The sequence below is a fragment of the Neopelma chrysocephalum genome, unplaced genomic scaffold (genome assembly GCF_003984885.1).
Source record: "Neopelma chrysocephalum unplaced genomic scaffold, ASM398488v2 Primary Assembly neopelma1_105, whole genome shotgun sequence".
Lineage (NCBI taxonomy): Eukaryota > Metazoa > Chordata > Aves > Passeriformes > Pipridae > Neopelma > Neopelma chrysocephalum.
In genome coordinates, this window is record NW_020897769.1 from 1,532,101 (window position 1) to 1,560,057 (window position 27,957).

General features: G+C 42.9%; 1 protein-coding gene across 1 annotated transcript; it reads left to right on the forward strand.

Moving 5' to 3' along the window:
• Positions 1–315: 315 nt before the first annotated feature.
• On the forward strand, positions 316–27,927 carry ALG13 (ALG13, UDP-N-acetylglucosaminyltransferase subunit). The gene is made up of 28 exons (XM_027696094.1): positions 316–698; positions 1,182–1,347; positions 1,545–1,683; positions 3,414–3,522; positions 5,047–5,373; positions 5,728–5,811; positions 6,653–6,703; positions 7,447–7,493; positions 8,429–8,501; positions 10,274–10,355; positions 10,699–10,879; positions 11,611–11,686; positions 12,401–12,509; positions 13,708–13,772; positions 14,649–14,749; positions 15,383–15,510; positions 16,170–16,404; positions 16,569–16,682; positions 16,888–17,044; positions 19,008–19,152; positions 19,572–19,631; positions 19,758–19,813; positions 20,422–20,484; positions 20,846–21,017; positions 22,219–22,341; positions 25,822–25,862; positions 26,718–26,898; positions 27,003–27,927. Exons 1-28 carry the CDS (start codon positions 618–620, stop codon positions 27,266–27,268), a joined length of 3,432 nt encoding a protein of 1,143 aa, XP_027551895.1. The 5' UTR covers positions 316–617; the 3' UTR covers positions 27,269–27,927.
• Positions 27,928–27,957: the final 30 nt, after the last annotated feature.

Consider the following 27,957-nt stretch of genomic DNA (forward strand, 5'->3'; position numbering starts at 1 on the left):
GGGCAAGACGGTGTTAACAGATTTAATGTTCAGATTTTTAAGGGAAAACTGAAGCATTACTCTCAGAAGTGTGGTGGGAGGCGTGGGCCAGCCTGGGTAACCCCACACCGACCCCAGGTCAGGCTGTGAAGGGAAGGTGGATGTGGCCCTGCCCTGGGGATGGCAGTTCCGAACACACCCAGCCAGGCTGTCCATTAGTGACCTGTGCCCCCAGTGCTGAAGTAACACGTAGAGCACAAAACTTTCTGAATCCCTTTTCCAAGCCTGAGTCACTAACCTCTCCTCCTGGAAAGTCTGAAAACCTGAGACGCTTGTGGCTACCCCGCTAAACGCTGTCGGAGCACGGGCTCGTTAGAGCGGGGACCGTCCCTGCCGGTCTGGCACCGTGAGGGTAAATCCCACAGCCCCGCGGCACCTGCCCGCTCTCCGCTCGCCCGGGCGGCGGGGGCGGGACGAAGCGAAGGGAGAAAGGAGCGTGAGGAGCAGCTGCCCCCGCCCCCTCCCGGCCGAGCCTGCCCAGCTCCCTCAGCGCGGCCGCCATTTCGGGGAGCGCCCAGGCGGGCGCGCGGCGCCCTCTGGTGGCCCCGTGGCCAGCCCGGAGCCGCCGGCCGGCGGCCATGAAGTCCGTTTTCGTCACCGTGGGCACCACCAGCTTCGACGAGCTGATCGCGACCGCCCGCTCCCCGCCGGCCCTGCAGGTGAGGCGGCGGAAAGAGCGGCTCCGGCCCGCGCCTCCCCCGCCGGGCGCCTGCGCGCTGGGAGCTGCCCCTCCCGCCCCTGTCCCGGCACGGGCTGCGGGGAGGTGGCTGAGGGCGGGGAGATGTTCCGGGGGTGGCTGAGGGCGGGAGCCGTCCCGGGGGTGTCCGCGGGGAGAGGCGTGAAGAGTTGGCGGGGGAAGGGGAGGGGGCAGCGGTAACCGGGCCGGCGTAACCTGGATCAGGGCCCGGCGCCCGAGTTGGGCGCACTCCCTCCATCCAACCGGGTTATCCCGCCCCTCATCTGCCTCCGTTATCGCTCCCCGTCATCCCGCGCTATCCTCCCCGCCCCCTCCTCTCCCCCGTCATCTCCCTCTCATCCCTCCCCCCACGTCATCCGTCCCCTCATCCCTTCCCCCCCCGCCATCTCCCTCTCCCCACTTCCCCCCGTCATCCGTCCCCTCATCGCTCCCCGTCCCGCCGCAGGTGCTGCAGAGCCGCGGGTACCAGAAGCTGGTGCTGCAGGTGGGTCGGGGAGCGCTGCAGCCGCCGCTGCCCGGCAGCAGCGCGGCCCTGGAGGTGGAAGCGTTCCGCTTCAAGGACTCGCTGGCAGAGGACCTGCGGAGCGCCGACCTGGTCATCAGCCACGCAGGTACAGCCCCCTCCGCTTGCCGGGCCTGTGCTCCTGGATCAGGAGTGGGGGTCCGTGGGATGAAGTCTGTGACTCTCCAGCTCGGGGGTGGGCTGACCATGAATGTTGAGGTTAAATGCCCACCTCCAAGAATCTCCCCTGATTCAGGAGCGAGTAGGATATTTCATCTCTCACCGTGTTTTCTGTTTCTCTTGTAGGTGCAGGCAGCTGTCTGGAGACTCTAGAAAAAGGAAAACCACTAATAGTAGTAATAAACGACAAGCTGATGAACAACCATCAGCTTGAACTGGCCAAACAGCTCCACAGAGATGGGCACGTCCTCTGCTGTAACTGCAGGTATGCAGCTGCTGTGGCTGTCCTGGCTGGGCAAGTGCTCAGCACATTGACTGTGTTACTGCAGAATTGAGAACGTACCAAAGAAATGTACATCCTTCTTTGTAACCTCCATTTGTTTGCACATTACATTTTCCAGAGTGGACAGATTAACATTAGGTGCTAATTGACCAGACTTACCAAGCCTTTTGACCGTGGCCCCTTTAATTAATTTTTTTTCCTTTGAGGGCACATTTATTCAGATTAAAAGAGGAAAAATTTAAACTAAATAGAAGTGGTTGAATTTGGAAGAGTCAGGTAGGATCCTAGAGGCACCCAACAGCTACTCTCTTTCTCTGCTCTTTCTCACTATTTGTGGGATTCTTTTTTGAAGTCTAGAAATACTACAGCCTAGACCATCAGTTTGCAACCATAAACCGTATAGAATCAGTTCCTCTCTGCAGACTTGGGACTCCATCATTGTGCTATATGCACTTTCCTTATAAAGGGTGGGAGCTGAAGTTGACTGTGCAGCTGCACTAACATAATAAGATTAGAAGTATCTGGAGTATTTAGAACAAAACATAAGAATGGCTTTACTGATACAGATCAGGAGTGTAAGTAGCTCAGTCTCCTCTTGGCAGTGGCCATATACAGATGCCCAGCCAAAAGCAGAAACAGGGCAAGAACATGTGGTTGTATTACTTTCTTTGTAATGCTCTTATATACTTTGATTCAGGGGGATTCCTAAATCAGATGCTGTCTGGTTAGTACCTTCAATACCTCTGTCTTTGAATTACTTATCAGGTTGCCCTTGTAGCCAAACTTTCAGAATCCAATATATTCTCTGACAAGGAGTTTCACAGATCTACTGCCGGTCTTTTCAGCGGAAAAAATAAAACAATCAAACAAAAAACACAAAAAAAATTCCCAAAACAAACCACCAAGCAAACAACACAGAAAAAAAAAATCCCCTCTCCCACAAAAAAACCCAGCTCCTTTTGATAGTTTGTATTCATCCTGACTCCTGTTTGTTCCATTTCCTCTCCTGTTTGGACTGTATCTTACTGTTTTCTCTTATGATAGACTGCACTCTAAAAATAACAGATGACCTGTAAATTGAAGGCAGAGGAAATACAACTCCCAGTTTTTAGTCTGCGTCTTGTTCCTTTGCCCTGCAAATAGGATTTCATATGTTTCAGAAGAGCTTTCTTAACAGACTAGGTGTGGCACTCATTTATGTTGAGCAAGTTTCTTAAAACTTGTTATCTTGGTGCTTCTGTCAGCTATGGAGACAGGAAGGAATTTTTATTTCTTTTTGTTGGGCAGTGCCAAGCATTTGAGCCTTAGCTGCAGCTTGATAGTAACACGTGGATGTAGCAGTTCTTTATGGCTCTGGGATTGGTGGAGAACTGTGCCATGTGTTCAAATAGGATGAATTTTCCTGGTATGGTTCATGAAGAAGATCCTTGTATGTTGTTCAGTCTCCCAGCATTGCAACCACAGAACCTTAAAAAGTTAAGGAGCTGAAGTGGTCTGTGAAAGCTGAAGTATGTTCTCAGCAGTGCTGCCTTAAGAGCCAGTTCTGGCTGGGGCCTGCTGCTCTGTGAGGTCTCTTCCTTTCATGTCCTTGTTTTGGTTTCCATGCTAAAGGATTACGTACGTAAAACTAGCAAGAAAATTGTGTGTATAAAAAAATTTCCTTTGGGATGGATTTCTTTTTTTTAATTTCTGGGTTTGATCTGTCTTTACAGCACTCTTGTGGAGACGCTGCAGTTGATGGACTTGTCAACTTTGAAACCTTTTCCGCCTGGACAGCCGGAAAAGTTTGCTTTGTTCTTGGATAAAGTTGTTGGGTTTCAATAAACAATACAGAAGAATAAAAATGTGAGGAAAAAAAACCACTTTTCTGCTCTCGTAGTGAGGTCTTCCATACTTAAGATCCACCAGCTTGGGCAAACCCTCAAAGAAGATGTCTGTTTATATTAACTGGCATTAGATGGTTTCTAATTTAGTGCCAAAGTCATCCAGCTTTATGCTTAAAAGAGCACAGAGCCAACCAGGAGAGGAAGAGTAGGAACTGTCTGGTTTCATGGACTGGCATATTCACATCACAAGATCTCCACTGGGATGGTAATTCCAGTGATGAGGACAAGCTAAACTACTTCTTAAGGGGCATATATGCCAAGGACAGGTGGAAATAAGTTGGTTTTGTTGATGTTCCTGTGCTGTTCTGCAAATAAGCAGATGCCTTCTTCATGTGCTTACAGAAATACTGTAAAGAGAAGTCAAAAGGGAGAGATTTAAGCCTCTTAAAAGAGAAAGGGGCATGTGGTGAATCTGGGTGAGAAAAGTCAAGAACTGCAAACCTGCTGCCAAACTGCCCACCAGCTGACCTGCATTTGGGTGATTCACTGCCAAAGTTAAACACAGGAGAGGAATGGGCTTAGCAATACAATCACTCCATTTACACGGTGTTATCCCATAGGGACTTAGTTTGGGCTTCTGTAAAGCCCAATATTTCCTATTTAGATTGGATATTAGGAAGAAATTGTTCCCTGTGAGGGTGGGGAGGCCGTGGCACAGGTTGCCCAGGGAAACTGTGGCTGCCCCATCCCTAGAAATGTTCAAAGGCAGGTTGGACAGGGCTTGGAGCAACTTGGGCTAGTGGAAGGTGTCCCTGCCCATGGCAGGGGGTGGAATAAGATAATCTTTAAGGTCCCTTCCAACCCATACCATTCTATGAGTCTGAGGCTGATTTGAGCTTCCCATTTAAACCACTGAAATGGTCAACTATGTTGATCTGTTTAGGTAAATGTTTTGAAAACCAAAGGGTTTACAAATGTTCATGCGGGCTCTTAGCTTTGTAAAGGTCTGGAATTGTAGTGCTAACTAGTGCTAATTGCCCTTCCTGCAAGTACATTATTCGTTTGGGATTTTTTGCTAATGTTGTTTAAAACAACAAAAAGAAACTAATGTTTAAGTGGAATTTTTATTAGGAAGTTGAATGTACATAGAGGCATTCTCCTAATCAAGTGGAATAATCAGGCTGTACAGGTGTCATTTTTGCCGATCCCCGAAGTTTACCCCAAGTACTTCCTCAGGAGCAACTAAGGTTTTCATGTCCTTAACGATTTTTATGGAGCTCTTATTTCAAATTTACTGCCAGCAACTTGTCTCCAGCCCGGGAGCGTGCAGGGATGTCACGGGGAATTCTGCATAACCCACTGGACCGATGTTCCCGCTGGTTACGTAGCCAAGGATGTCGAGCGATGGAGCTGAAGGAGTCGGCTCAGCGAGGGCTCCCTTCGCGAGGCAGGTCGGGCAGGAGAGGGCTGCGCACTCCCGCCGGGGGCTGGAGCGGGGCGGGAGAACCGGTTACCTTAAAATGGCCTGGGAGGGGGCAGCTCCTGCGGGATCACCGGGAACGGGGAGAGGCACCGGGGGCCGGTGCCGGGGGGTCCCGCCGGGCGATCCCGCAGGTGGGCGCGGCCCCTCATTAGCGGCCCCTCATTAGCGGCGGCCGCGCGCGGAGCGCCGCGCGCCGAGCTCGCGTCCGCCTCAGCCGGGAAGATGCAGAAGGGCTGGAAAAAGTACTTCGGGCAGAAGTCCTTCAGCGAGGTGGCCATGGACGAGTACCTGGGAACCCTGGGACTCTACCGCAAGATGACGGCCAAGGACGCCTCTTGCCTCTTCAGAGCCGTCTCGGAGCAAGTGGGCAACCGCCCGGGCTGGGGGGAGCCTGGGGCGCCTCAGGCCGAGCGCCGCCGGGGCAGGGTTGGGGGTGCTGCTGGAGACCCCTCCCGGTGCCCAGAGTGAGGTGGCGCGGGTGGGGATGGAGGGGGGTTGTGGGTGTGGATGGGTGGGAAGGTGTGTGAGGATGGGAGCGATCGGGCACCGGGCGCTCAGGCTGCCGCCAGCCCTCACGTGTCCGTGACCCCCCGCACCGCCTCGCTTTTGTGGGGCTACCAGCCTTTGCAAACTGCCGGTGAAACGAGCCTGGTGCGAAGCGTAAAACGAGCTCTGAAGTTTTCTCCTTCGTTCCTCTGTAACTTTTATTTCTTCCAGCTGTTTTCATCTCAAATCCATCATTTGGAAGTTAGGAAAGCTTGCGTCTCCTTCATGAGGCAGCACCAATCCAAGTTTGAATCTGTAAGTCACTGCTTTGGGCAGCTGTGCACGTGTAGTTAGGCAGAACTGTGGGAGGGGGTGCCTGGTTTTGCACTAAACACGCCCACATGAACATGCCATGCCTTGCCTGGCTTGCCATGTGTTGGAGGAGAGAAATGGCAAGGTGACTGCTTCCTTACCTTATTTGAGTTGAAATCACACAGCAAGTTACTAAAACCCAAGTTAACAGGGTGAGAGTTATTTGTGTGTAATCTCTATGGAGCAGCCATTGCAGAAATGAATAGCTAGGAAATGTGTAGGATTTTAGAGTAAGAAACAAATATCAAAAGATGGTGGAAAATTCCAGTGTGTGTCAAATCATTGCATGAAATCGTGGGGGTTTGGGATGGGTTTTTTGGTTGGTTTTGTCTGTGGCGGTTTGTGTGGGTGCAGCTGTGTGTATGGTGTTGGTGCGGTCTTGAGGGGTTGTGTTTTGGGGTTTTGTTTGGTTGATTTTTTTTCCCAGTAATCATATGTAAATGCATAATCTAAACTAGGAGGGAGATGAGCCACAGAGTATGGGTCACTGACTTGTGCTCCTAATTTTTTTTAGAATCTCTTGGTATTTCCACATTGGTACCCCAAATCATTCCCATGATTTAAGGCAGGGAAGAGCTAAAATCCTACCTCTGGTTAGGCCAGAGCCCTTCAGAACCTAAAACTGATAGGAATTGGCAGACTAGTCCTAAATTTGGTGTTTATGTCCCCAGACCCTGCCCTGCCCCCTTCCGTACAACAGCTAGTAGCTGTTACGAAGTGTTTAGGTTTAACTTTGTTTTCCAACTACCTAAGTTTTTGTATTTGTTTTTTATATTGTTGAAAGTATGTGGAAGGCTCATTTGAGAAATATCTAGAACGACTAAGAGATCCAAAGGTAAGAACTGATCTAATATTTGTCAAGAGACTAAAATTTGAGGAGATCAGAAAAGGAACGTAATTAGGTGACAGTTTAATATGTGCTTGTTTGAGTTTGTGGTTTTTTTAGATGGACCCCAATCCTGGGGTCTCATTTGCATGAGTAATACTAAGGGTTTGTACTAAATAACCATGATTAAATTGTTTGTACAGTACCACTTTTAGTGGGGAGTTTGTATGGGTGCAAAGAAGCAATCTCTGTAGGCTGGGCAATAAAAGCTTACTAAAAATTGCAATTCTTCTCTAAGAAAAAAGCAAATACATGGAGTATACTTCACATTAAACATTTATCAGGGTTTGCAATCCCCTGCTTCTTCCTTTACCCTCAGGTTCAAATACCAGAGTTCAAGGTTTTATTTCTTTGGTCTTTAACCAGTAAGCTTGGTCAATGCTGCAGTCTCTGGAAAAAAATGTGGGTTTAATTTCAAAACAAATTTATCTTGAGTTATGTGTTTAAGAGTGTGATGCTGCCAGAACCATTCCATTTTACTCATTTTGGTAATTGCAGCTATCCCATCTTGCAGACCCCTTTCACCACACCACACTCTCCCCCAAATCCCAATATCTCAACTTCCAGTGCATTGATTGTTTTAACAAACTGATGAGTTTGGATGGGGGTTTTAATACTACAGAGAGCTGGAATAAAGTTGTTGATGTTGAAGATGCCTCTACTATTTTATGTAATCTTATAATCCTGCCTAGGAAAGTGCTGGCCAGCTGGAAATAAGTGCTTTATCAATGATGTACAAGTAAGTATCTGTTTCTTAGGTTTTCTTGTTTTGGGTTGTTGGTGTGAGGGTTGTGGCCCCAGAACCTTCTAACTCTTGGTCTCTGAGATGTGGATGTGTGAAACATGGTGAGAAATGCTTCCTTAACAGACTTACTTAACTAACATGTAAATGGTGCCATCCCAGCTCCTGTGGGTTAAGGGGAGGGTCGCTTTCCAGGGATGCTCCTTTGTTATCTGTTTGTTGATGTTAAACTTTCTACTGGCTGAAGGATGGAAAATGGGGAAAAACAAGGAGCTGTTTGTAGTGGAAACACTGTGGTAGTTAAAAGCATGATTAAAACTCATGAGCCTTCTTGAAAGCACTGGTAGTGAGGAGTACTTGCCCTACTTGGTGCATAAACCCTGATACTTATTTCAGAGGTAAATTAAAGCCTGCAGAGGTGCTGTTGCGTTGCTAAAAATGCTGCTATCCTGTAACAAGCAGGCTGGCTGTCCAGGGGTAGAAATAAGAACCCTCCCTTTGCAGGCTCGTTGTGCCCCAGTACTAAAGGAACAAACTGAAGTTTGGCATGAGTTACTAGTCCTCTGTACTGGGGTTCTAGTCTTTTCACAGGGGGACTAATTGCCTTAGTGATTGTCTCATAAACTGTAAATTCTAAACAAATAAATTGTCTCAATGTCTGAACACCCTTCTGCAAGCATAAGTCCTTGATTTCACCTGTGAGTAAATGCCATGGACTTTCCTGGATAATTTTTTTTTCCTCTCAAGATGGGTGGTGTTTACTCACCTGGCCATTGCTTTATGGGAGCATTCACTTTTCAGGAAAAGTACTTCACACGATTTTTTTGTAAACCAACAGTGGATTCTCTAAACAGTTCCCTGCAAACTTCTTCATAACATGGTTCTACTACAAGTTTGCTCTTATAAGTCTTGTTTTTCCTCTGCTTACCTAGGCGAGACTTTATTCTGTATCGGTACCCTGGAAAGCCACCCACGTATGCTACAGACAATGACTTTGAAGACAAGGTGAGCAGAAGTGAGGGCAGTTTCCTCCTACCCTTGGTATCTAATTACCTTCAGTCCTGCTTAGTTGTAAAATCTTGCCCCTGGAATTGAGCTCTTGAAGCTCTGGTGCAATATTTGAACAAAACCGCAGAGTTGACTTCAGCTCACAGAAAAAGCACAGGATTTGCACAACAGTTAGCTCAGTTATAGTAGCTTTGCTTCCTATCTGAGCGATGGATTTGTATGCTGTTCCCTGCCATTCTGTTCTGTTACTCCTGCTTAAAACTTTGATTTTGATAGGAAGAGGTAATATCACAACTCCAGAATTTTCTTTCACGTTTCTGAAATCTTTGTGTAAAAATTTGAATAACCTGACAGCGTAGAATGAAATATGTTGAGTTACAACAAGATACATTTCTCATATTGGCAAATAGAAGGTGTTCTCCCCACCCCTAGTGCCGCTTCCTGAAGTCAGATGAGGCGTGCAGGTTTTTTTCTTGAAGAGGAGAAGTCAATGGGATTGGACTGATCTATTAAAGCTGATTTCTATGATGTACAAATTGATGAGAGTGAAGGATGGGATCCATTGAAACAGCTTGTCTACAGCAGAATTACTGCTGGGGGCAAAAGGAAGGAATATAAAGGAGAAATACTATGTATTACCTTCCCTCTGAGCCCTCTTGTTTTCTGCAGCCACTCAGATGTGGCTGCACAGTTATGTGGCTGGTTCAGGCATGATGCCAGTTAAGTTGCTGTGGTGTGATTTCAGTGTGGGCTGTTACATTTGCCAAAGTGGCCAGTCTGCTCTGAATCTGTGCTGCAGCAGCTGTTGATTTCTGCTGATTGGTATTGCTGACTTGGTTTACACACATTTCTTTCTTTTTCTTTGTAGTTTCCTGTGTAGCTTAATTTAATTCCAAAACGAGCTGAGTTTAAAAATCAAGCAGTATGGTTTAAATGTGTGTTTGTCCTCCAAGGCTTTACAAAACCAGAGCTTTCATTAAGTGCTGGCAGCTGTCTGTCATTAGATTGTACATACAGGCAGCAGCTCCTTCTGGTGTTGCTCATCCTCACCGTGAGAGGAGAGCTCGTGTTGGCAGAATCCACAGTGCTCCCAGAATTAAGAGCCCTGGCATCCCAGCCCCTGCTGGCTCTCTGGGAAGCAATCCTTGCTGGCAGTGTGCTGGGAGCTGCCTGATGGCTTCTGCTGGTTGCAGTTGGCTGTGGCCGTGTGCCAGGGTGGGGTTTGGTGGTGCACATTTACACGGTGTGCCAGTGCATCTGCTGCAGAAATCTGCATGCAGCCCTTCACAAAGCAGCATGATACTTTTTATTAAAAGTAAGGCTTCGAGGGCTAGAGAAATAAATGCTCTTCTTGTCCCTTGCATAAAGAAGGATGAAATGTGCCTTTGACACTTGGACAGTGTGTCTCAGGGGTGCTGCATTAAATGGCTTGTGTTTATTTTGCCTCTTGAGCAATTGGTGGTCTTGGAAGTAGGGTGGAAACAAACTCATATTTCATGTTTAATACAGCAGGATGTACAAATTGATGTTTTTTGTATGATAGACAAACTTATTTAGAGACTTTACCTGGGATTCAGTTTTAAGCTGATTCTACAGCTTTTTCATATTTGTATTGAGAATATATATTTTCTTGGTGAGTTGGTGTCAACTATAGAATGAAAGAATAATGTAGTCTGGAGCTAGGCTATCAGGTAGAAAGAATTTGGATTTACATAATTCCAGCCTTAAAGCTTTTTTTTTTTTTGCCCCCTTTTTTTTTTCTTTCCCAGATTTTACTGTGTTGTTCCGGCAACGGCCATTATGACTCTGTGTATACAAAACAATTTCAGGAGAATGCTGCTGTTTGCCAGGGTAAACTTAAAATCATTTTTCTATGAAAGAGAATTACATATTTTCATACCTTTATAGGCAGGGTTTGTTTCAGCTTTCAGGGGCGGGGAGGAGAGAGATGGAAGCTCATTTATTGTATGTTAATATAACATACACTCATTTTTTTTATCTGTTAAAGTGGGATATTGGACCAAATGACTTCCAGAGGTCCCTTCTTCCCACCTGAATTACTTTATGATCCTCTTCTTAATTAAATTTCATGTAACTAATGCTTTGTAACAGTAGATTTATCTGAAGATATGCTTACCTTGAAAATTGCAGCGGTTCTTATGAATCTCATTTTATCGAGGTTTTTGTTGATCAGCTCTATTATATGAGGTCCTGTACAAAGATGTGTTTGGCATGGATGAGGAAGAATTAAGGTCTGCAGTTGAGGTGTTTCGAAGTGGATCCAAGAAGAACAGAAACAGTGGTCGTGTAGGAAGTGAGGATGCAAACTTCGGTTGTCTTCATGAAAAAGTATCCAGAAATCCATCAGAGAAGAGGTAGTATTTTGGGAAGGGGATCTGGTAAAAGGGAAGCAAAAAAAATTTAAAAACCTTGCAGAGGACAACTTTTTTCCCAATTTCTTTGAATTTTTATGGAATGTTAACTCTCCTTTTGCTATGTCGTGACATGAGCACACACCTCAAGTATGTTGTGGAAGAATATATTGTGTGCTTTCCTTGGAGCTGGGAAGTGTCATGTGACTGAATATCTTCTGCTCTGGGCTGTGTTATAGTTGTGTCTCACTCTGTAAAATGACAGCTTATTTGTAAGGGAAATTGTTCCTTATTTCATCAAAGCTTTTTCACTGCTTTTTTTTTTAGTGAGACACTTATTACTCTTCTAAGCCTCTACAGCTCTGAAAGGCTTGAGAGCTGCCTCTGGCCAATGCTAAATGCTTGCAGATGACATAGGTTTAATGGGACCTAGAACAGGGTGTCTTGTACTTGACAGTGCAAGAATTCAATCCCTCAGTGGGATCACCTTCACCCTTTTCTAACTCGAGCAGTATCCTCGTTAGGAGTGGACGTTGGAACAAGTAAAGGTTTTGCTCTTAAAACTTGGAAAAGGATTATCCTGTACTGCATTGCACATTGCTAGTGTTTAAGGCAAAATCTACCACTTGATGGCACCATGGTGCTTTTTCAGGTTGTACGAGCAGTTGGTTGATTTTAATCCTGGCTAGAAATCATGTGTTGTATCTTTTGTAATGTTATTTTCAATTACTTAGGGTGGACGACTGGGAAGGCAATGATACTGACAATCCAGAGGAAGCTAAGTTCAAACAAGGCATTGAAGAAGAAAAGGTTTGTCAGTTAGAGAAGAAAACTTTACAGTTTGTTTTTGTTTTTTTCTCTTCTGTTGTATGTTGTTACCCTCGTTAGGGCTAAACCCTCTTTTGGCTTTCTTAAAACGGATTTTTGAAAGTATGTGGTTTATTTTTTCCATCTACTTGTCTTTTGGTTTTGTCCTCCTTGAGTTTCTCTTAAATTGGATAAACCTTTTTCTTTTCTGAAATTCTCTAGTTCTTCCCTAGCTAATTTTTATTTCCACTGGAAGATGGAACTTAGCAGATTTTTACTGGTCTGTTGTTTGTTTTTCCCCAGAAATGGTTTAAACTGGTTCACTTTTCTCTTGTCCATAGTGTGGACTCCATTTGTAGAGTTTTAGAAACTCTACAAAACCCTGTTTTCAGATATAATACCTGAAATTCCCACCAGTTTCTGAGGTCATGACTTTGTTGGTCTGGTTAGATTCCTTTGATTCTTTTTGAGTAAAAAACATGCCAAATGTTACTCTCGAGCCTGTTTCTACTTTCCAAAATCTGTTTGCTCAGCACCTGAATACCTAAATGTGTTTTCATATTCTTGAGATTTAGTTTTTAGGGGATACAGTGGAAGTGAAAATTTCGGAAAGTAGCATCTGTGCACTTTAAAATGATCCCCAGATGCTGACAAGTTAGAGGCTGTGCTGAACACATGGAATGCACTTGTTAATGTTGTGTTTCAACTCTGTTTTAGCCTTCAGAAAATCCTCCAAAGATGCCTGTTCCTTATAAAGTGCTAAAGGCACTGGACTCTGCCATCTATCGAAATGTGGAGTTTGATGTTTGGCTGGACAGCAGAAAAGGTATCTTTGAAAAGGGAAAAGCCAAAAACCTCTTCCTGTACTAGGCTTAGTGTTAAACTTAAGAATCTGAGTCCTGTGTCACCTGTTTCTTCACAACTGAAATGTGAAGGATGCAGATGGACCCAGCAGATAGTTGTAGGTAGGACATGTTCTTGCTAGTAGCTGGTTTCTTGTCTGCAAAGTATAAAATAAACTGCTTTTGATACTGTGCAATGGTACAAGATTGCTAAAAATCTGCTCTCTGCTACTTACTGACTGTATACAGGAAGTAAGAGGACTCAAAGCACACAGCTCTGTGTTGCCATTCTGTTGTATTGGAAACCAGCCAAATTTGAGAGTTTTTAGTTACAGCATGTGTGTAAGGACTTCTTTTTATAGCACGATTTTGGCCTCAGAGTTGTATAATAATGAAGATCTCAAATTTAATGTTGAGATCTGTCAGATGAGTTTTTCTCTTGCTTCCCAGCCATCATGGACTTTTACATTCTGGGGAGATTGCATGGTCTTTGTGGCTTGGGATAGGTTGGCTGCTTCTTGGCACACGCTGTGGCTGATCTGTAAAGCAAGAAGTTACCAAGAAAGATAAGTTTTTAAGTGATGTTTGATGTCTGACCTGATTTGCTTTGCATACTGAAGAACTCCAGCATTTTAAAACTGCGTAAGCAGTAATGTGGGTCATTAAAATTCTTGGAACAGAGTATAGTAACCAATTATCCATGTAGAACACTGATGTTCATGGAGAATCCAGGCAAGGAATTGAGAAAACCCCACTGAAATCTAGGAACAAGAAGACTTTAGGCAATGTTAGCTTTTCTTGGATGACATTTCATTTTTGCCAAGTGCCACCAGGACTCTGTCAAGACAAGATACGCCCAAAATTCTTAATACCAGCATTTGCACTGAATGCAGGATTAACTCTGTATCACCACAAAGACATTGTAGCATTGAAGCAGTGGTGCTACTTACTGCGTTATCTGGTTATTATTGGTCTGTGACTTAGCCTGGTTATGGTCTGTTCTAGAACATCTGCAGTTACTTCACTGTTACTATGGGGAATGTTTTCAGGTATACATAGGAAATGACAACTGGCCTATTAATTATAGTTGGATGCTGTCATGAAGTACTTGTAGGATACAAGAAGAAAGAACAGTAGTTTAAAGGCTTTTTTATTTTTATTTATTTATTCATTTATTTTTAGAGCTTCAAAAAACTGACTACATGGTGTTTGCTGGGAGACAGTACTATTTAGGAGACAAGTGTCAGGTTAGTACTCAAAGGAGACTCAGTTATGATAAACTATTAAAACTGCTTAAACTAGAATATGGTAAACCATTTTATTTCATAGAATTTTCCAAGGCTTCTCTCATTCTCTTCCATGTAGCAATTAATTCGACTTTCTTTTTAATGTAATTTTTTTCTAAAATCTCCCTTTAAACTTTGGGTAGTGTGAAGAAAAAGCAGTTTGGAAATTGATTGTGAACCAGTCGTACACATTCTGTGTGTGCAGGCAGAGAGCTCAAAATGCACAGGGTGTGCTTTTGAAGGTAGTTGTCTTTAGAGTTTTTCACTGGGTGTCAGCAACAATTCTGGATAGTCTTGGCTTTCTCAACAGTGATGTAGCAAAATATTTATATAAAATAGAAAGGGAAGAGTAGCATGATATGGCCAGGAGATGCTGGCCAGGAGAAAGTCAGTTTTCTTTGTATTCTGATGTTGTAAGTAGTCAGGGCTTATTTTTTTAAATCACTGTTTAAAGTAGTGCTGATGATTTGCTTAGTGACTTGTTTCTTGCTGAGCAGAGCTTTCCTTTCCAATTTCCTGTTTTATCTTCTGTTCTCAAGTTCTTAAGTAGTGGTGTTCCTTGGTACTTATCTGCTTGGCACAGTGTATAAAAATAAGTTAGGAAGCGGGTATCTTGCCTCTCTGTCACTCACCAGACTGATTTTATTTCCTTTTCCTTCCTTCCTGAAGGTAGCACAGTGCTCTTTATTTTACCTGTAATTTCAAAGAAGTATTTGAGACTCCTGGGCCAACTCAGTACACAGGATTGGCTGGGAGCAACCTTTGCTATTAGTGGTTTGTAGACAATATTCTGATGCAGTTTGGGTTTTTTTAGAGCTCCCCTTGTTCTCTCTCCAGGTATGTCTGGAGCCGGGAGAGAGGTATTACAATGCTCATATCCAGGAAGTTGGACAGGAGGGCAACACATTGACTGTATTTGTTGAGGAGCTGGCAGAAAAGTAAGCAATCTGGTGATTACTTCAAGTTTGAACTCTTTTCTAGTGGGGTTTCTACGTTCACAGATGCTTGAAGTGGGATTGTTAAGATACTTGGAAAAGAGAACTTCAGCTTTTAAATAAAAGTAAGGCGTTACTTCCTTACTGGCTGTTACTCTTCAAAGAGAATATTGCAGGAAATTTTTTCTCTCGAATTTCTAATGACCAAAATCATTATTGTAATGCTTTCTGTGGAATCTTGCTGCTCTTCATTCACTGGAAAGTGAAAGTGATCTTTGCAGTTTGGGCTTAATTCACAGATACCAAATTACCTTCTGTTGTTGGTTGGAGTTTTTATGTTGTACCCAAGCAACTAAATAATTGGCACTTCAGTGAATCTAATCCCTTTCTCCCCCTTGCTGTTTAATTATTCACCCTTTACCCAGGCAGTAAATAGGGTTGAGACTAAAGCCTAGGTTGCCTCTTTTTATTAAACAAGTAGCAATAATGTGTGCTTGGTGTCAGACAAACAGATTATTTATTTTCACAAGCTGTTCTATTTCCTTCTGCCTTGGTGTTGCTTCAACTGAAGTTGCTGTGCAGTTATGCACAGTGTATCCTTGGGGCACTGCTGACATCCCTGTGTTCTTTGTACAGACATACAGTTCCTTTGGCAAACTTGAAGCCAGTGACTCAAGTGGCTCCTGTCCTTGCTTGGAACATGGCTCACAACCGAAGAGGAGGAGCCTATCAGAAAATAACAGGTGGACACTTCTCAGGAATAGGTTTGTACAAGGTTTTGAGAAGCATTGGAGCTGGGGGGAGTAGGGGAGACACTCGTGACAGTTGTAACTGTAGCAACCTTGGGATATTGGAAGTGACTTAATTCAGCTTGTGATACAAAACTTGGTCACTGCAGGGGTTTGATGTAAAGTTATCTTTCAGACAGAGATGAATTTGCCTTTGCAAAAGAGCAAATCCATTGAAATACAGAGCAAATTGGTTATTGCTCAAAATTACTGAAAACAAATTTGACTCTTGAGAACCTTATAAAGACTGCATCAGTGAACCAGAAAGCTCATCTGATTTGGCATTAGCAGAGATGCATGGATGGACTAGGGCTTCCCCAGCCAATTAAATATGGATTGTAATTGTTTAATTTGGAGGAGTTGTGGTTTTCTTATTTTTATTGAGTAAGTTCAGCCTTCATAAAGAGATTTTAAATACTGAGAGTATTGCTTTGATTAGCTGAAGGTGGGAAGGTACTTAACATGTGAGATGCTTGTATTCTGATTTGCACAGCTATGATGCACTTTTTCTGTGATAGGCTACTGGCTCTTTCTTTTCCATGTGTCCAAATACTAGATCTTCTCAAATGATAAAGAGAATGTAGCTCAGGTTTAAGGTGTAAATCTGTCTCTTCTGTCCTCAATGAAAACTGCAGAAATGGGTATGAAAACACGAAAGAGAATGCTTAAGAAAGTTCGTGGAAAGGAAGTCTTTATGACTGTGGCTTATAGCAGGGGTCAGCCACTTCTTCCACCCCGGCTACAGCACAATGTTCCTTCGGGGCGCTCTCCTCCAGTTCACTGCTCACAGGGTGGTGCAAACATGGCACCTTACAAACCCTATCATCAGCAGAATCCTCAGAGACATCACCGTGGATTTGGGATGCTGAGGTATGAAGTCTTGAAAAACTGTCTGAGGTGACCACTTGTTTTCTATTCGTTCTTGCTGCAGACTAGTTAGGAGAGAGTTTGTGCTGCTTGATAGGTAAAACCACAGCTGAGTTCCACCTGAGAGGCACTTCCTGGTAATTGCACCTTTCCCCCTTTAAACTCAGGGGATCTGCCCAATTTATAAACAGGCACAGCATGGTTGGCCCTCAAATAGCATTCTACCCCAGTCCAGGAAAGAGATGTTATCAGAGCTATGACAATTTCTCCTGCAGGTCCTGGTAAGTGACCATAAACCTCTTTTACCAAACATTGCTCGACCAAGCATTGGGGAGGATGGTGGGACATGAAGAGCTGAACTGGCTCTTAGTGGCACAGAGGGGTTCTTGTGGCTCTGTAAAAAAAAAAAGAGTTAAAAATGAGCACCAAAAGAGTGGTGAAACTGTCGACAGTGGTGATTGTTAACCTCCTTTCCTGTTCTTGAAGCTCGTACAGCCGTAGCCGCCGTCAGCTGCAGTGTGAGAATAAGGAGTGTCAGTATGGGTTTCTGGCAGGGAATGGAGAGGAGCCTCAAGGGCCAGAAGAAACTCTGACTTTCTATGAGATTGAAGGAGAGAATGATGCTGCTTTTCCTACCTTGCCAGTAAGTTATGAACAAAGGGTAAGCTGAAACCTCTCAAAGAGAGAGCAGGAGGGAAAAACTGTACAAATGCACGGCACTTCTTTACCTAAATATGCAGCAGCTTTGGGGTTTTTTTTCTTGGAATAAGGCTTAGCAGTGAATGTCTTTGAGCATGGAAGACTAAAATTAGTTGAGATCCTGTAAAATCTGCTTAAAACCTCAGTTTTTCAAAATATTCTCCTTCTTTCTCTGTATCCTCACCAGCAGCACTTGTTTTCTTCTTAGTATATTTTCATAAACATAAAGCCATGTTTCTCCTTTCTGTTGCAGTTTGAAAACAAAACAAAATCTCTTCCTCCTGTGGATGTCTGTCTCACTCTAAATGTTGTGCGAGAAAGCTTTTCACTTATTTGCCCCTCTGTAATTTATTGTTTGAGTAATGGGATTCAGAAACTGTATGGTGATAGCCTGGATTGTTTCTGTGAATTTGTAGTTGGGTAGTTTTGAATTAGCATGTTGTTCCTGCAACAGTGTATTCTGCTGTAGAAACAGGAAAAAATTACAAATCTAGACTTCTCGTAAAACAGTCTTTCTGTTGATTTGTAGATAAAGTGGCAGAGTGTATTCTTAAACTTTAAAATACATCTTTTTCTTTTATTTGTAGTCCAAGCCTAGTCCAAAGCTGGGTGTTCTATCAAAAAAACCCACCAAAAAACAACTGATAAAGAGGTATCTGAATAGGAAAGCAGATCTTTTAGAAACAAACAAAAAAAACCTTGGTAGGTTTGAATTTTTTTAACTGTGTTAAAGCAGTGAACTTAACAAATATTAGGGGAGAGGGAAGGTGCTCAGGGCTGCTTCAGGAACAGTCATTTTTTCTTTGCCCTCGTGCACTAGATCTTTAACCTTTGCTCTGATTTTTCTCCAAGAGTGTCAAGGAATAAGGACAGATTATCCTGCAATTTCTTCTTTCCATATGAAATCAGTATTGCTTACTGGCTTTTCCTCCTGACTGCTAGACTGTGTACCTCCAGCTCCTAATGAATAGGTTTTCATGTTCATTCATTGTCTTTGGTATTGTTGATGCCAAAGCTTTTTCTCTGTCTTGTTTAGTAAAGGAATATGACATTTTCTGCATCTCACAGAGAACTCTGCCATCCTACTAGAGGCCTGATGGGATAATCTTCTGACTTACAACCTCTGCTTCAACTTTGGAAATCTTTCAGGCCTCTCTAAACACTTTATCATTCTCTTAAGTCTCCTGAGGAGAATTTTGAGTGTCACCTTAGCCATCACAAAAGAGTGAATCAAGGTCTTTTACTCGAGCATCTCAATCCTACAGTCCTGCTGCAGAGAACTATATCTTTTAAATTGTGGTGTAGCTAGGTACTGACTTCAGTGCCAAGACAAAGGACATGTAAAATGTTGGAGTCCTGTGGGAAAACTTGATGTGTGCTGCTCTCTGAAATAGTCAGGCTTGCATGTGTGGGTCAGGTTAGCACAGACAGTGGTGTCTGTGCCAGCAGTAACCCCGGGTTTCACTGGTGGTGACTAAAGATGATAATTGGAGTATTTGGATGAACTGATCTGCTGTTGGTAGATCAGATGCTCCAGAATGAGGAATGCAGTAATTCATGTTGGAGGTAGCAGTCTTAGCTGTTATGTGGGGTCTCCTTCCTCCTTTTCAGCTTTGTTAGAGCTGACTAAGTTCTGGGAGGAAGCAACTTGACTACATGGCATAGAACACTGGTAGGTCTTCAAATAAAAAATTGCCTTAAGTATACTAGACAACAAAAGATAAAGGAAAAAAATGTGGCTGCAACTGTTTTGTTGCAATCAAGTGCATGGGAATGGACACACAGATGATACTTGTAGTAAGCTTTGGTTGCAGAAAGCTTCATCTGCCAGCCTGTTGCTACTGTGTGTGTGCATCTGTGTGGAGCATGGAAAGGCTTTAAATTATTTTTAAATGCATGCTTCTGAGTTTGCTTTTCAGAGCCAGAGTAGTCCTGCTTCCACTGTCCATAGTCCAACAGGATTTTGGGTAGCAAGGAGAAACCAGAACTCTGTTTCACCTAACAAGCAGACCCTGAATTCCTCAGAGGAGGAGGAAGCAATAAGTGAAAATGGTGAGTTCCTAAGGGATTAGTAGTCAAAAAAACAGATTTAGAAATTTTTCAGTGTGCTTTTGATTGTCAAAGGGGGGTCCTTACAACTCCTAGAGATCTCTTTGTTGTGAGCTCTGAATATGTGTGTGAACACATTATATTTCTTTGTTGTCTGATACAAATGTGTTTCTTCTGTTTAAGCTTGCTAGGCCAGCACCTCTGTGGAGGTTTGTAGCAAGCTAAGTTGCTGCTGAAAAATGCCTGGTGTAAATTTGGTAATGTCAACCTTGATAACACCATTTGTTCTTCCACCAAGTAGCTTCAGTGTTTTTCCTTTTTCTGCACAAAGCAAGATGATACTGAAAACATGTTAGTAATGGATGCACTAAAATGTAATTGTAACTCCAAGCTTTTTTTTCCCCCCTTTCCCTGAATCAAAGCTTCCTGTTCTGTCTCCCTTGTAGGAAAATTTCATGAAGAATATATCTATGCACCTGCAGGCAAGTAAAAGTTTAGTCTTTACTGATGGAATATTTGGTGAATGTAATATTAAGACATTTTTATACGTTTCTGAAGGATTAGATTTAATGCAGCTCTTTTCAATTAATTTTGCCTATGCCCTCCAGATCCTGACTGTGAAACTGCAGCAATATTTAGCTCAGCAGAACCTACAGCAAACTTGGTAAGCTTTAATCACAGTCTGTTCAGATTTGGGATTCTTGAGGTGTGTAGTATTCTTCATAGGAAATGTCCTTGGATGCAGGCTTAACACAGCAGGTCAGACTTCTCAGAAAGGCATGTTGGTTTCATTTATACATTCCCCCTCCTTTTCTCCCTAAATAGTGAGGTTTTTATCAGCAGTCAAGTTTGAATTGAATGGATACATGAATGATTTTTCATCTTTCCCTCTGTGGAAGAGAAAATGTCTATTTGAGTGCTGTTTACTTTCCTTTTTCTACTCCAGACAGCACTTGCTTTTATCGTGCTGCCTTTCAAGCTAATCTTAGTCCTCCACTGTGGGACTGAAGAGATCTCATGTGTGATAGAACTGACCTTGGAGTTTTATTTTTTTCAATTTGAAACTAAGTCTTTAGTGACCTGCTGCTCTACAGTGGATGTGAAAGCAGTCCTGTGCATGTCAGAATAAAACTGCTTTTTACTTGAGCAATGAAAGATGATCTGTGTGGGTGTATAGTCCGTAAATAAAAAAATAACCAGGGGTGTGGGGTGTGTGCCTTGTGGCTTCTTTGCCACTTAAATGGACCATGCTTGGTTTTGAAATCCCTTCAGGAAGAAGGGCCTGTCTCGATGTCACCTCAAGATGAAGGGGCTTCCTACAGCTATCCCCAGAAGGTAGTATCTGGTACTTTATCTCCTGCTTTATTATGGTAGCCCTGGAGAGAGGAAACCACTCTGCTTGGATTGTGTCAGTTTGTGGGGGTCCCCTACAGCATCTTGCAGCCAAGATTACAATTCGCTGCAACGAAACCAAGCAAAACAGAAGAGCAAGAAGATGCCTTGCAGGTGTCTGTAACTCTAAACTGGTATTTTTCGAGCCAATTTTTAGAGAATTTGGGTAGCTAGCTGCCTTTACAGCTAGGATTTCCAAAATGATTTATATAAAGTGAGAATTTTTGAAGTATGTGGTATTTCTGTAGTCCTTGTCAAAGCCAGTTGCAGAGGCAGTCTGCTGAGTACTCTGACTCTTTTCCAGGTGTTGGTGAACTCTGCAGGAGTTTCAGCCTCCACAGATGTTTATACTGCTCCAGCTACAGGCCTCTCTTCAAATTCTGCTGCCTCCACTCCAGCCTGTGTCACCACAGCAACTCCCCCACAAACAGCAGTTCAACCTGTCATAGTATCTCCCTTTTCTGTGGGGAGGCCAGGTAGAGTGTACACACTGCAGCCATGGACTTGGATTTCTAAGTTTTCAATTATTTTGCCCTCCCTGCCCTCCCCTCCTCCGTCCAAAACAAATGTTAAAAGGTTTTTTAGAAACAGAAATGTCACTTTGCTTTGGTTTAAAATGACTTAGTTGTTGTTGTAACTTGATCGCTGACTTTTTATTTTGAAGGGGCAGTTGCCCCCAATTTTGCATAGGAATTGGAGGTCTCTGGGTTTTCCCCTCTTGCCACCTTTAGCCAAGAGTTTTGCTGGAAAGTTCTTTTTAGAAGACAGAAGTTCATGGCAGCACCCTGGAGTTGAGATACTGTTCCAGAGGCTTTACTGTCTCTTCCAGGAGAGTCACTGGCTGTGATTCAGGATTCACACAAGTGTCCAGTTCATTTTTGTGACCCTTAGTTACTCCTGTGCTTACTTATTTCTGTGCAAGGAGATGAGATTTGTGGTTGGTCACATAGTGCACTTGCCCCCTTACATGTATTTGTTTTAACATCCTGGAAGCGTCTGTTAAAAAATTCTTTTTCTCTTCTTGCAAAGAGGAATTTTCATGTCTTCTGTAACTCTTCATTTAGCATCCAAAAACCCTCCACCTTCTATTCTGCTCAGTTCTGTCTCACTTTTCTTAACCTTTTTTTTTTTTTCTAGTCTGCTTGAGAGTTTAGTCAGCAGAGCTCTCAAAGCTGTCTACTTACTGCTGCCAACCTGCTTATGTGTTATTCCTTCATCCCTAATGAATGTTTAACAGTAGGCTGTCCATAATATTTTTGGCCTGACGTGTCTTGAACCTTGTCTTGTTTTTGTGGGCTTATTGTCACACTTCTGATGATCTGAAGTGATTAATCTGTTCTCTGTTGTTCTAGGGCAGACAATTATGTAAGAGAAGTCTGGCCTGCCTTCTAATATGGAGAAATGATTGAAAAAAGACAGTTTTTCTTAACTGGGATATGAAGCTTGCAGATAGACATACGATTAAGGCTTCAGAGATTGGAACCTTCCCATCTGGTTTCAGAATTTCTTCTGGACTTGTTTTAAAGTGATTGCTAAAGAAAATTTTGTTAGAGCCTGAATTTAGGGGCACTGTGGTGACAAAGTGCATGCTTAACTGTGTAACTGAGCACCTTGTACATCTGACATACCATGGCAAAGTTGACTTTTTGCGTGACATTTGTTTCCTTCCAATTGTAGCAGTTTCTTCGGTGCCATTCCCAGCTTACTCAGCTCCTCTTCCTCCAGTGAGTGAGGTGGGAGAAGCTGGTGCTGTTCTTCCAGCTTACTCTTGTGATCCCAATGGCAGTGATCTGCCTCGAGGTAATGATGGTATTTTGTGCTTTTACTCCTGCTGCTCTTCAGCACTTGTGTTCTCCTTGGAAGCTTGACAGAATACTGATAGTGAGAAGAAATAGCTCTTTGCAGCTCACAGGGAGTGAAAAATAATATTATAGATGCTTATGCTAAAACATTTTAATTCCCAGTTTTGAACAGGAAGTTTGTATCTGACTCAAATGTGTGATTACTGCAGCTCTAGATGGCACCCTAAATAAATGAATGTCGAGGGAGAGGGTGCTTGGCCTATAACATCCTGGTTTGTGGCACAGTAATCATTTATCTCATAACTGATTAAAATAATTGTATTTATAAAGTCATGCTGTTGCACGGTTCAGTGGGCTATTTTTGTTGTGCTCCAAGATGTCATTCTGTGGTATTATAAACCAGGGCTTAAGTGTAGGGTCATCTTGTTTCTTGCATGTGTGGTCTTGTCACATACAGTCATCAGTTAGGACAGTGTTTAAGGTACATTTCAGCCACTAAGCAATGAGTGTGCAGAGACCAAGCCTGCTGCTTTCACAGGTCCTGCTGCTGTCCTCTTCAGTTACTCTGCTGTCTTGCCTGTGCTCTCAATTCCCAGATTTGTTAATCTTGAATATTCTGTTTTCCACTTCCCTGCTGTGGTACCATCACTCTAGCTGATTCTATAACATCAGAGTTCATGCTTTTCAGCTCTAGGTGAATGCCTTTAGCTGATGCTTTCAGCACTTGGGAGAATTGGGTGTTAAGTGTGCTGACAAGGAGCTGGAGTGGATGTGGATTAATAACCTCTTCAGACCCCACCTGTAGCTCTTCAGCTGAGTCACTCTGCATAATATTGGCCATGTGCTTTTTGGCATAGACTCTAGAATAAGGATCTTAAGGTTGCTAATTAATTTCATGTAGCATTTATGTTGTTAGACTACTGTGTGATAATCTGAATGGCCTTTAGATGAAGAAATCCAGCAGCTCTGGGGTAGCATAGAGTAAAGTACGTGGGTGCACTTGATCTAGAGTTCTGTGTGCTTTGCCAAAGATACCTGCAGGCCTGCTATAGATGGGGGACCATGACTTGTCAACAGATTGAAGTCCTGGACCTGGGAAGAAAACCTGCTGTGTGCCTTAGCATTACTTGTTGTAGCTGCATTTGTTCCAGTTTTCATAGTCTCTTGGATCTTGTTTTAATGGACTTACAGAGCGTGTTTATTAACGGTGACCTTAGGTGTCCTACCCTTGCCTGGTCCCTTGTGTTTGAAGGAGGTGTTGATAAAAGACTGCTTGATATAAGTGTGTTCCAGAGACTGCAGCAGTGTTCAGGACTGGCCAGAGCTTCCCATCAGCAGAGTAAAAACCTTGTTGTAAGATGAGCTTTTAATCAGCAGTCAGTGTGGTCTTTGTATTTTCATTAGGGATGGGTAACTTTTTTTGGCTTAGCTATTGCTTCATAAAGTTGTAGTGTTTTACTGAAGATATACTTGATTTCTGGACATCTAAAATAGGAATATAAATGAAGGCTGGTCTCCTACTGTACTGGCTTCTGTTGCAGCATTCCACAGACAGCAGTATTTCCAGTATCAGTGTGTCACTTCAGTCTCTCAGCTCTTCCTTTGTACTGTTATCGCTGCTATGAAGCAGCTATTTCATTCTGCTCTTATGCTTGCTTTGCATAGATTTGCATAAATGAAGAATAAAATTGGATTAAAAAAAAAAACAACAACCAGCTTGTTCCAAATGTAGATGCAGTTTCAGCTAGATACTAAAAAGTTGGCATTCATGTCAACCTTTGGGTTATTTTTAATGTTTTAGTGACCGTGGTCAGTGTTACAGCCAGATCACCAACACTTCCAGGACTAAGTAAGCTGACATAAGGATGGATCTGTGTGCACTTCCTAAAATAGCTTTGTGGATTGTTGGCCTGATAAGATATGCTGAACATTAAAAGAATTGAAAATTGGCAGCAATGTAGAGGAACAAATCCTCATGCATTTTAAGACTGGGGTTTGCATTGCTGCCTTCCTGCAGCAAAATACAACATGCAGTACCATAGAGGAGCTGGGCTGGGAATGTATGGGACATGGGTGGATAGGGAAGCACTGTTGATCTAAGGCCCTAGTAGAGAATATATGGTAACTCTGAGGTGTTGCTGAATTGAAGCCCTTAGTGGCTTGCCCCTTTTGAGTTGTCTCCCTGCTCTCTGTTTCAGCTCCCAGCTGTGCTAAAGCAAAGTTTGTGCTGTGGAATAGGTGACTTGCTCTTCCTGAGCCTTTAAAACAAAGCTGTATTGCAGTCTAAGAAATCAAGTTTTCTCATGCATAGTTCCAGAACTGCATCATGGGATTAAACACCTGCTCTCTTTTTTTTTTTACTTTCAATGGTCTACTTTAAAGGTTTAAAACTCCTTCAGTGGTTTTAGACAGCTGGAAATACGTTCCAAGTTCAAAACCCTGTTGTGCTTGGAAGTGGTTTCAAAGTTCCTCCATACATCTGATATTGTTTCTCAGCATTTCATGTACTTGCCTGGGGACAAATGATTCAGTACATGGAAGACAGAAGTAAAAGACTATTTGCAAGAAAGCAGGGAACTGAGTACCCATGTGAGGAAGGGAAAGGAAGGAATATGTTCTTATTCTTCCTTCTCTGCCTCCGTTTTCTCACTTGATATAACAAATGGGGAGACCCCCAAAACTGGGTGGGAGGGTCTTAGGGTCGTTGCATGTGTGGTCCCCATTGACGTGTCTCTGTGACCATGGCTCAGCAAAGCTCTAAAGGTGGAGGTGGTGGCAGAGACAGACTAACCCTGGGCAGCAGCAGTGTGAGGCTGGAGTCTCTGTGGAGCTGGCCTGTTGTCTCGTGTGCCAGCCCACTCAGGGTATTGGCAATACGTGGGCAGTGTACAAAATGTGTATCTGACAACTTTGGTGAATTGTCACTGAGAGGTGGATGAGAAGGCTGCTTCTGCCCGTCTGCATGCTTCCAAACCCTTTCTCATTTCTGTAGTGAAGGGAGGGAGGGAGGGCCTTTAGTGGTCAACTTCATTTTGGGACTCATCCAATTTCTATTTGAGAAAATACTTTTTCCTTTAAAACCTCAAGATTAACGGGAAGCTAGATGTGCTTAAGTCCTAGTTGCTTAGACAATGGAGACTTGTAACAGCATTGACAGTTACCACTTGAGTAATCAAGATGAGTAAACCAAAATTAAAGCTAATGTAGTCAACTGAAGTTAAATTATAAGTTAGACAAATGCTCTACTATTGCACAAACATCTAACTGGCTTAAGTTAAAAAGATAACCTAGCATTAGCAGCTAGTTCTATTCAAGATATATTGTTTACCCTTGAAACTTTAAAAAAAAATTAGTGCTAAGATACTCTTATTCATTAATTAAGAGTTGCTTAAAGTAAAACATTCTTAATGTGTGTAAATTGCTTTTGCTTCTTGGTTTTTATTCCCCTGCTCTTTAACATCATATCCTTTCATTTCAGATACAAAGGTCTTGCGGTATTATTTTAATCTGGGATTGCAAGTAAGTGCTTTTAAAATGAGTATAGTAAATTACCTGTAAAAACTGCTGGTTTTCTTGACAAATACAGTAATGTACTGAAGACTTCTAAGTGTGCTAAATGTGCATCATCCTGTGCTCCTGACTGTTAATACATATTGGCTTGCTTGGTGGAGGTCAAAGTGTGGCTCAGGAAGTGAAGTTCTAACTCAAAATATGAAGCATGCTGTATATATATTAAGTTATTTTAGTCTGGGTTGTGGTGGTGGTTTTTTGGGTTTGCTTTTGTTTTTGCAGGGGATGGTGAATAAGTATTGTTCTTTCAGTGAAGATAAGGCAGAGAACCTGAGCCATTCTTAAGAAACTTTGTGTACTTAGACAAGACATCTAAGACCACTTAGAGATGTGTGGTTTGAGTCTTCTAGGACTTGTACAGCTGTGTTCAGACTGGTTAGCACCATTTCTTTGTGTTCTGGAAACTCTTGCTCTGATGAAGAGTTGTTTCTCTTCCGGTAGTCACATGCAATGTCAGTCTGCTGCTCAGGGAAGTAAAAGAAGTAATGTGAACTTTTTCAATTGAAGAAATATTAAAAATCTTTTTGAATATGACCAAGTCAGTAGGTGGGGATGCTCTTTCTCTGTAAATCCTTCTGACATGACAGCAGTATGGAATTGAGCTGGCTGTTGCTATGGGTATTGCAATATCATTTCTGGTAGGCGGTATTTTTTTATTACTATTTATTCATATGGTGTTTCAAGGGGCTAGGAAGGTAAAAATTGCACTTTTTCCTAACTTTAGATCTGAACTAGTAGCGATTTGGAGGAGAAGAGTATGTGCTTATATGCCTGACCTTGTGGGTTTTTTTCCTTTCCTCTAAGTATTGCCATCAGAGCTATTGGCCTTCCATGGTGTATGTACAGCCAGTGCTGCCTCCATCTTCAGTAGAAGTTTATCCAGCATATGCTGAGCCAGCTCCTGCCTTAGATCAGTCAGTACCTCAGGTCTTCACTGATGCTCGGCAGACTGAAGTGCACGTTCCCTTGGAAGCACCAGCAAACGGTTGGTATTTGAGTACTGCTGTGTTCAGAGTAATGAAAGACAGCGTAAAAAGGCCGTGAATGTGGTTAAAGTCTGTGTATGTGCATTTTGTTCTGTTTTTTAAGGTAACTTTCCAAATGCAGAGCCTCCACCCCTGTCCTATGGACCAGTGTATTACCCAGTTGTGTCAGACCCCTTCAGCCAGCAGTCTCTGCCTGGGTTTGACACTGTGGTACCTGCCTACCACTATATTAGTACCTGGCACCCAGTAAATCCTGCACATGGAAGTTCGCCACAAATGGCCAACGCTGTAAGTTCAGGACCACCACACCAAATCAGCTATATTGCCTCACCTAACCCTGTACCTCATGACATGCCTCAAGGAATGTGAATCTGGGAGCTGCAAACTCATTCTTGGTTTCTCGTTTCTTGTTTGTCAACTATTGTTAATATATTTTTGTAAATGTTATCCTGTCTTAGGGGGCTGAGTCAGTTGATCAAGCTGCGTTCATATTTCATGTTTCTCTTTAGGTTTATGCTACCAGTTGACAAGATGTTGTTTTAGTTGATTAGGGAAGCATAGGAAAAAGGTATACACAATCTGTAATGCAGGGAACACAGTCTGAATGTGGCTGCATAAAGTATGTGGAAAAAAGTGCTGTCACTAAAGGCTTGTATCTCTGAGAGGTTGCACTGAACACTTGAACACCTGGTTCTTGTTGAAGCACTGAAATAGGCTGCCACTACAACTGTAGATAAAAACTGGGCATAGAGTCATTAGAGGGTGAAAATGTTTGAAATAAGTTGGCTTTCTCAGATTTTGCAAAACAAAGCTGCTTTGTCACTAGTGGTCACATATTTATAATAGCTGTATTTCTTCTGTCTACCTTCATAGTGCATAGATTTCATGACTGGAAATACAAGAATAACGTTTTGATCTGTTGTCTATTTGTAAGATTTGTTTTGTGAAAGCTGTTGCACATATGGTGATAGTCTTTGGTGGTTAATTTGCACTGATAGCACAAAATAAAAGCATTGAACACGTGAAAATGAGTGGTCATTTGTCACTGGCAGATAATG

Bases quoted from the DNA above. Each gene is read 5' to 3' on its own strand.
- ALG13 (XM_027696094.1), top strand. From the start codon at position 618: ATGAAGTCCGTTTTCGTCACCGTGGGCACCACCAGCTTCGACGAGCTG. The intron at 3,523-5,046 runs TAAACAATACAG...CGGTTACCTTAA, and splicing joins ATAAAGTTGTTGGGTTTCAA to AATGGCCTGGGAGGGGGCAG. The intron at 17,045-19,007 runs GTAAGTTATGAA...CATGCTTCTGAG, and splicing joins CTGCTTTTCCTACCTTGCCA to TTTGCTTTTCAGAGCCAGAG.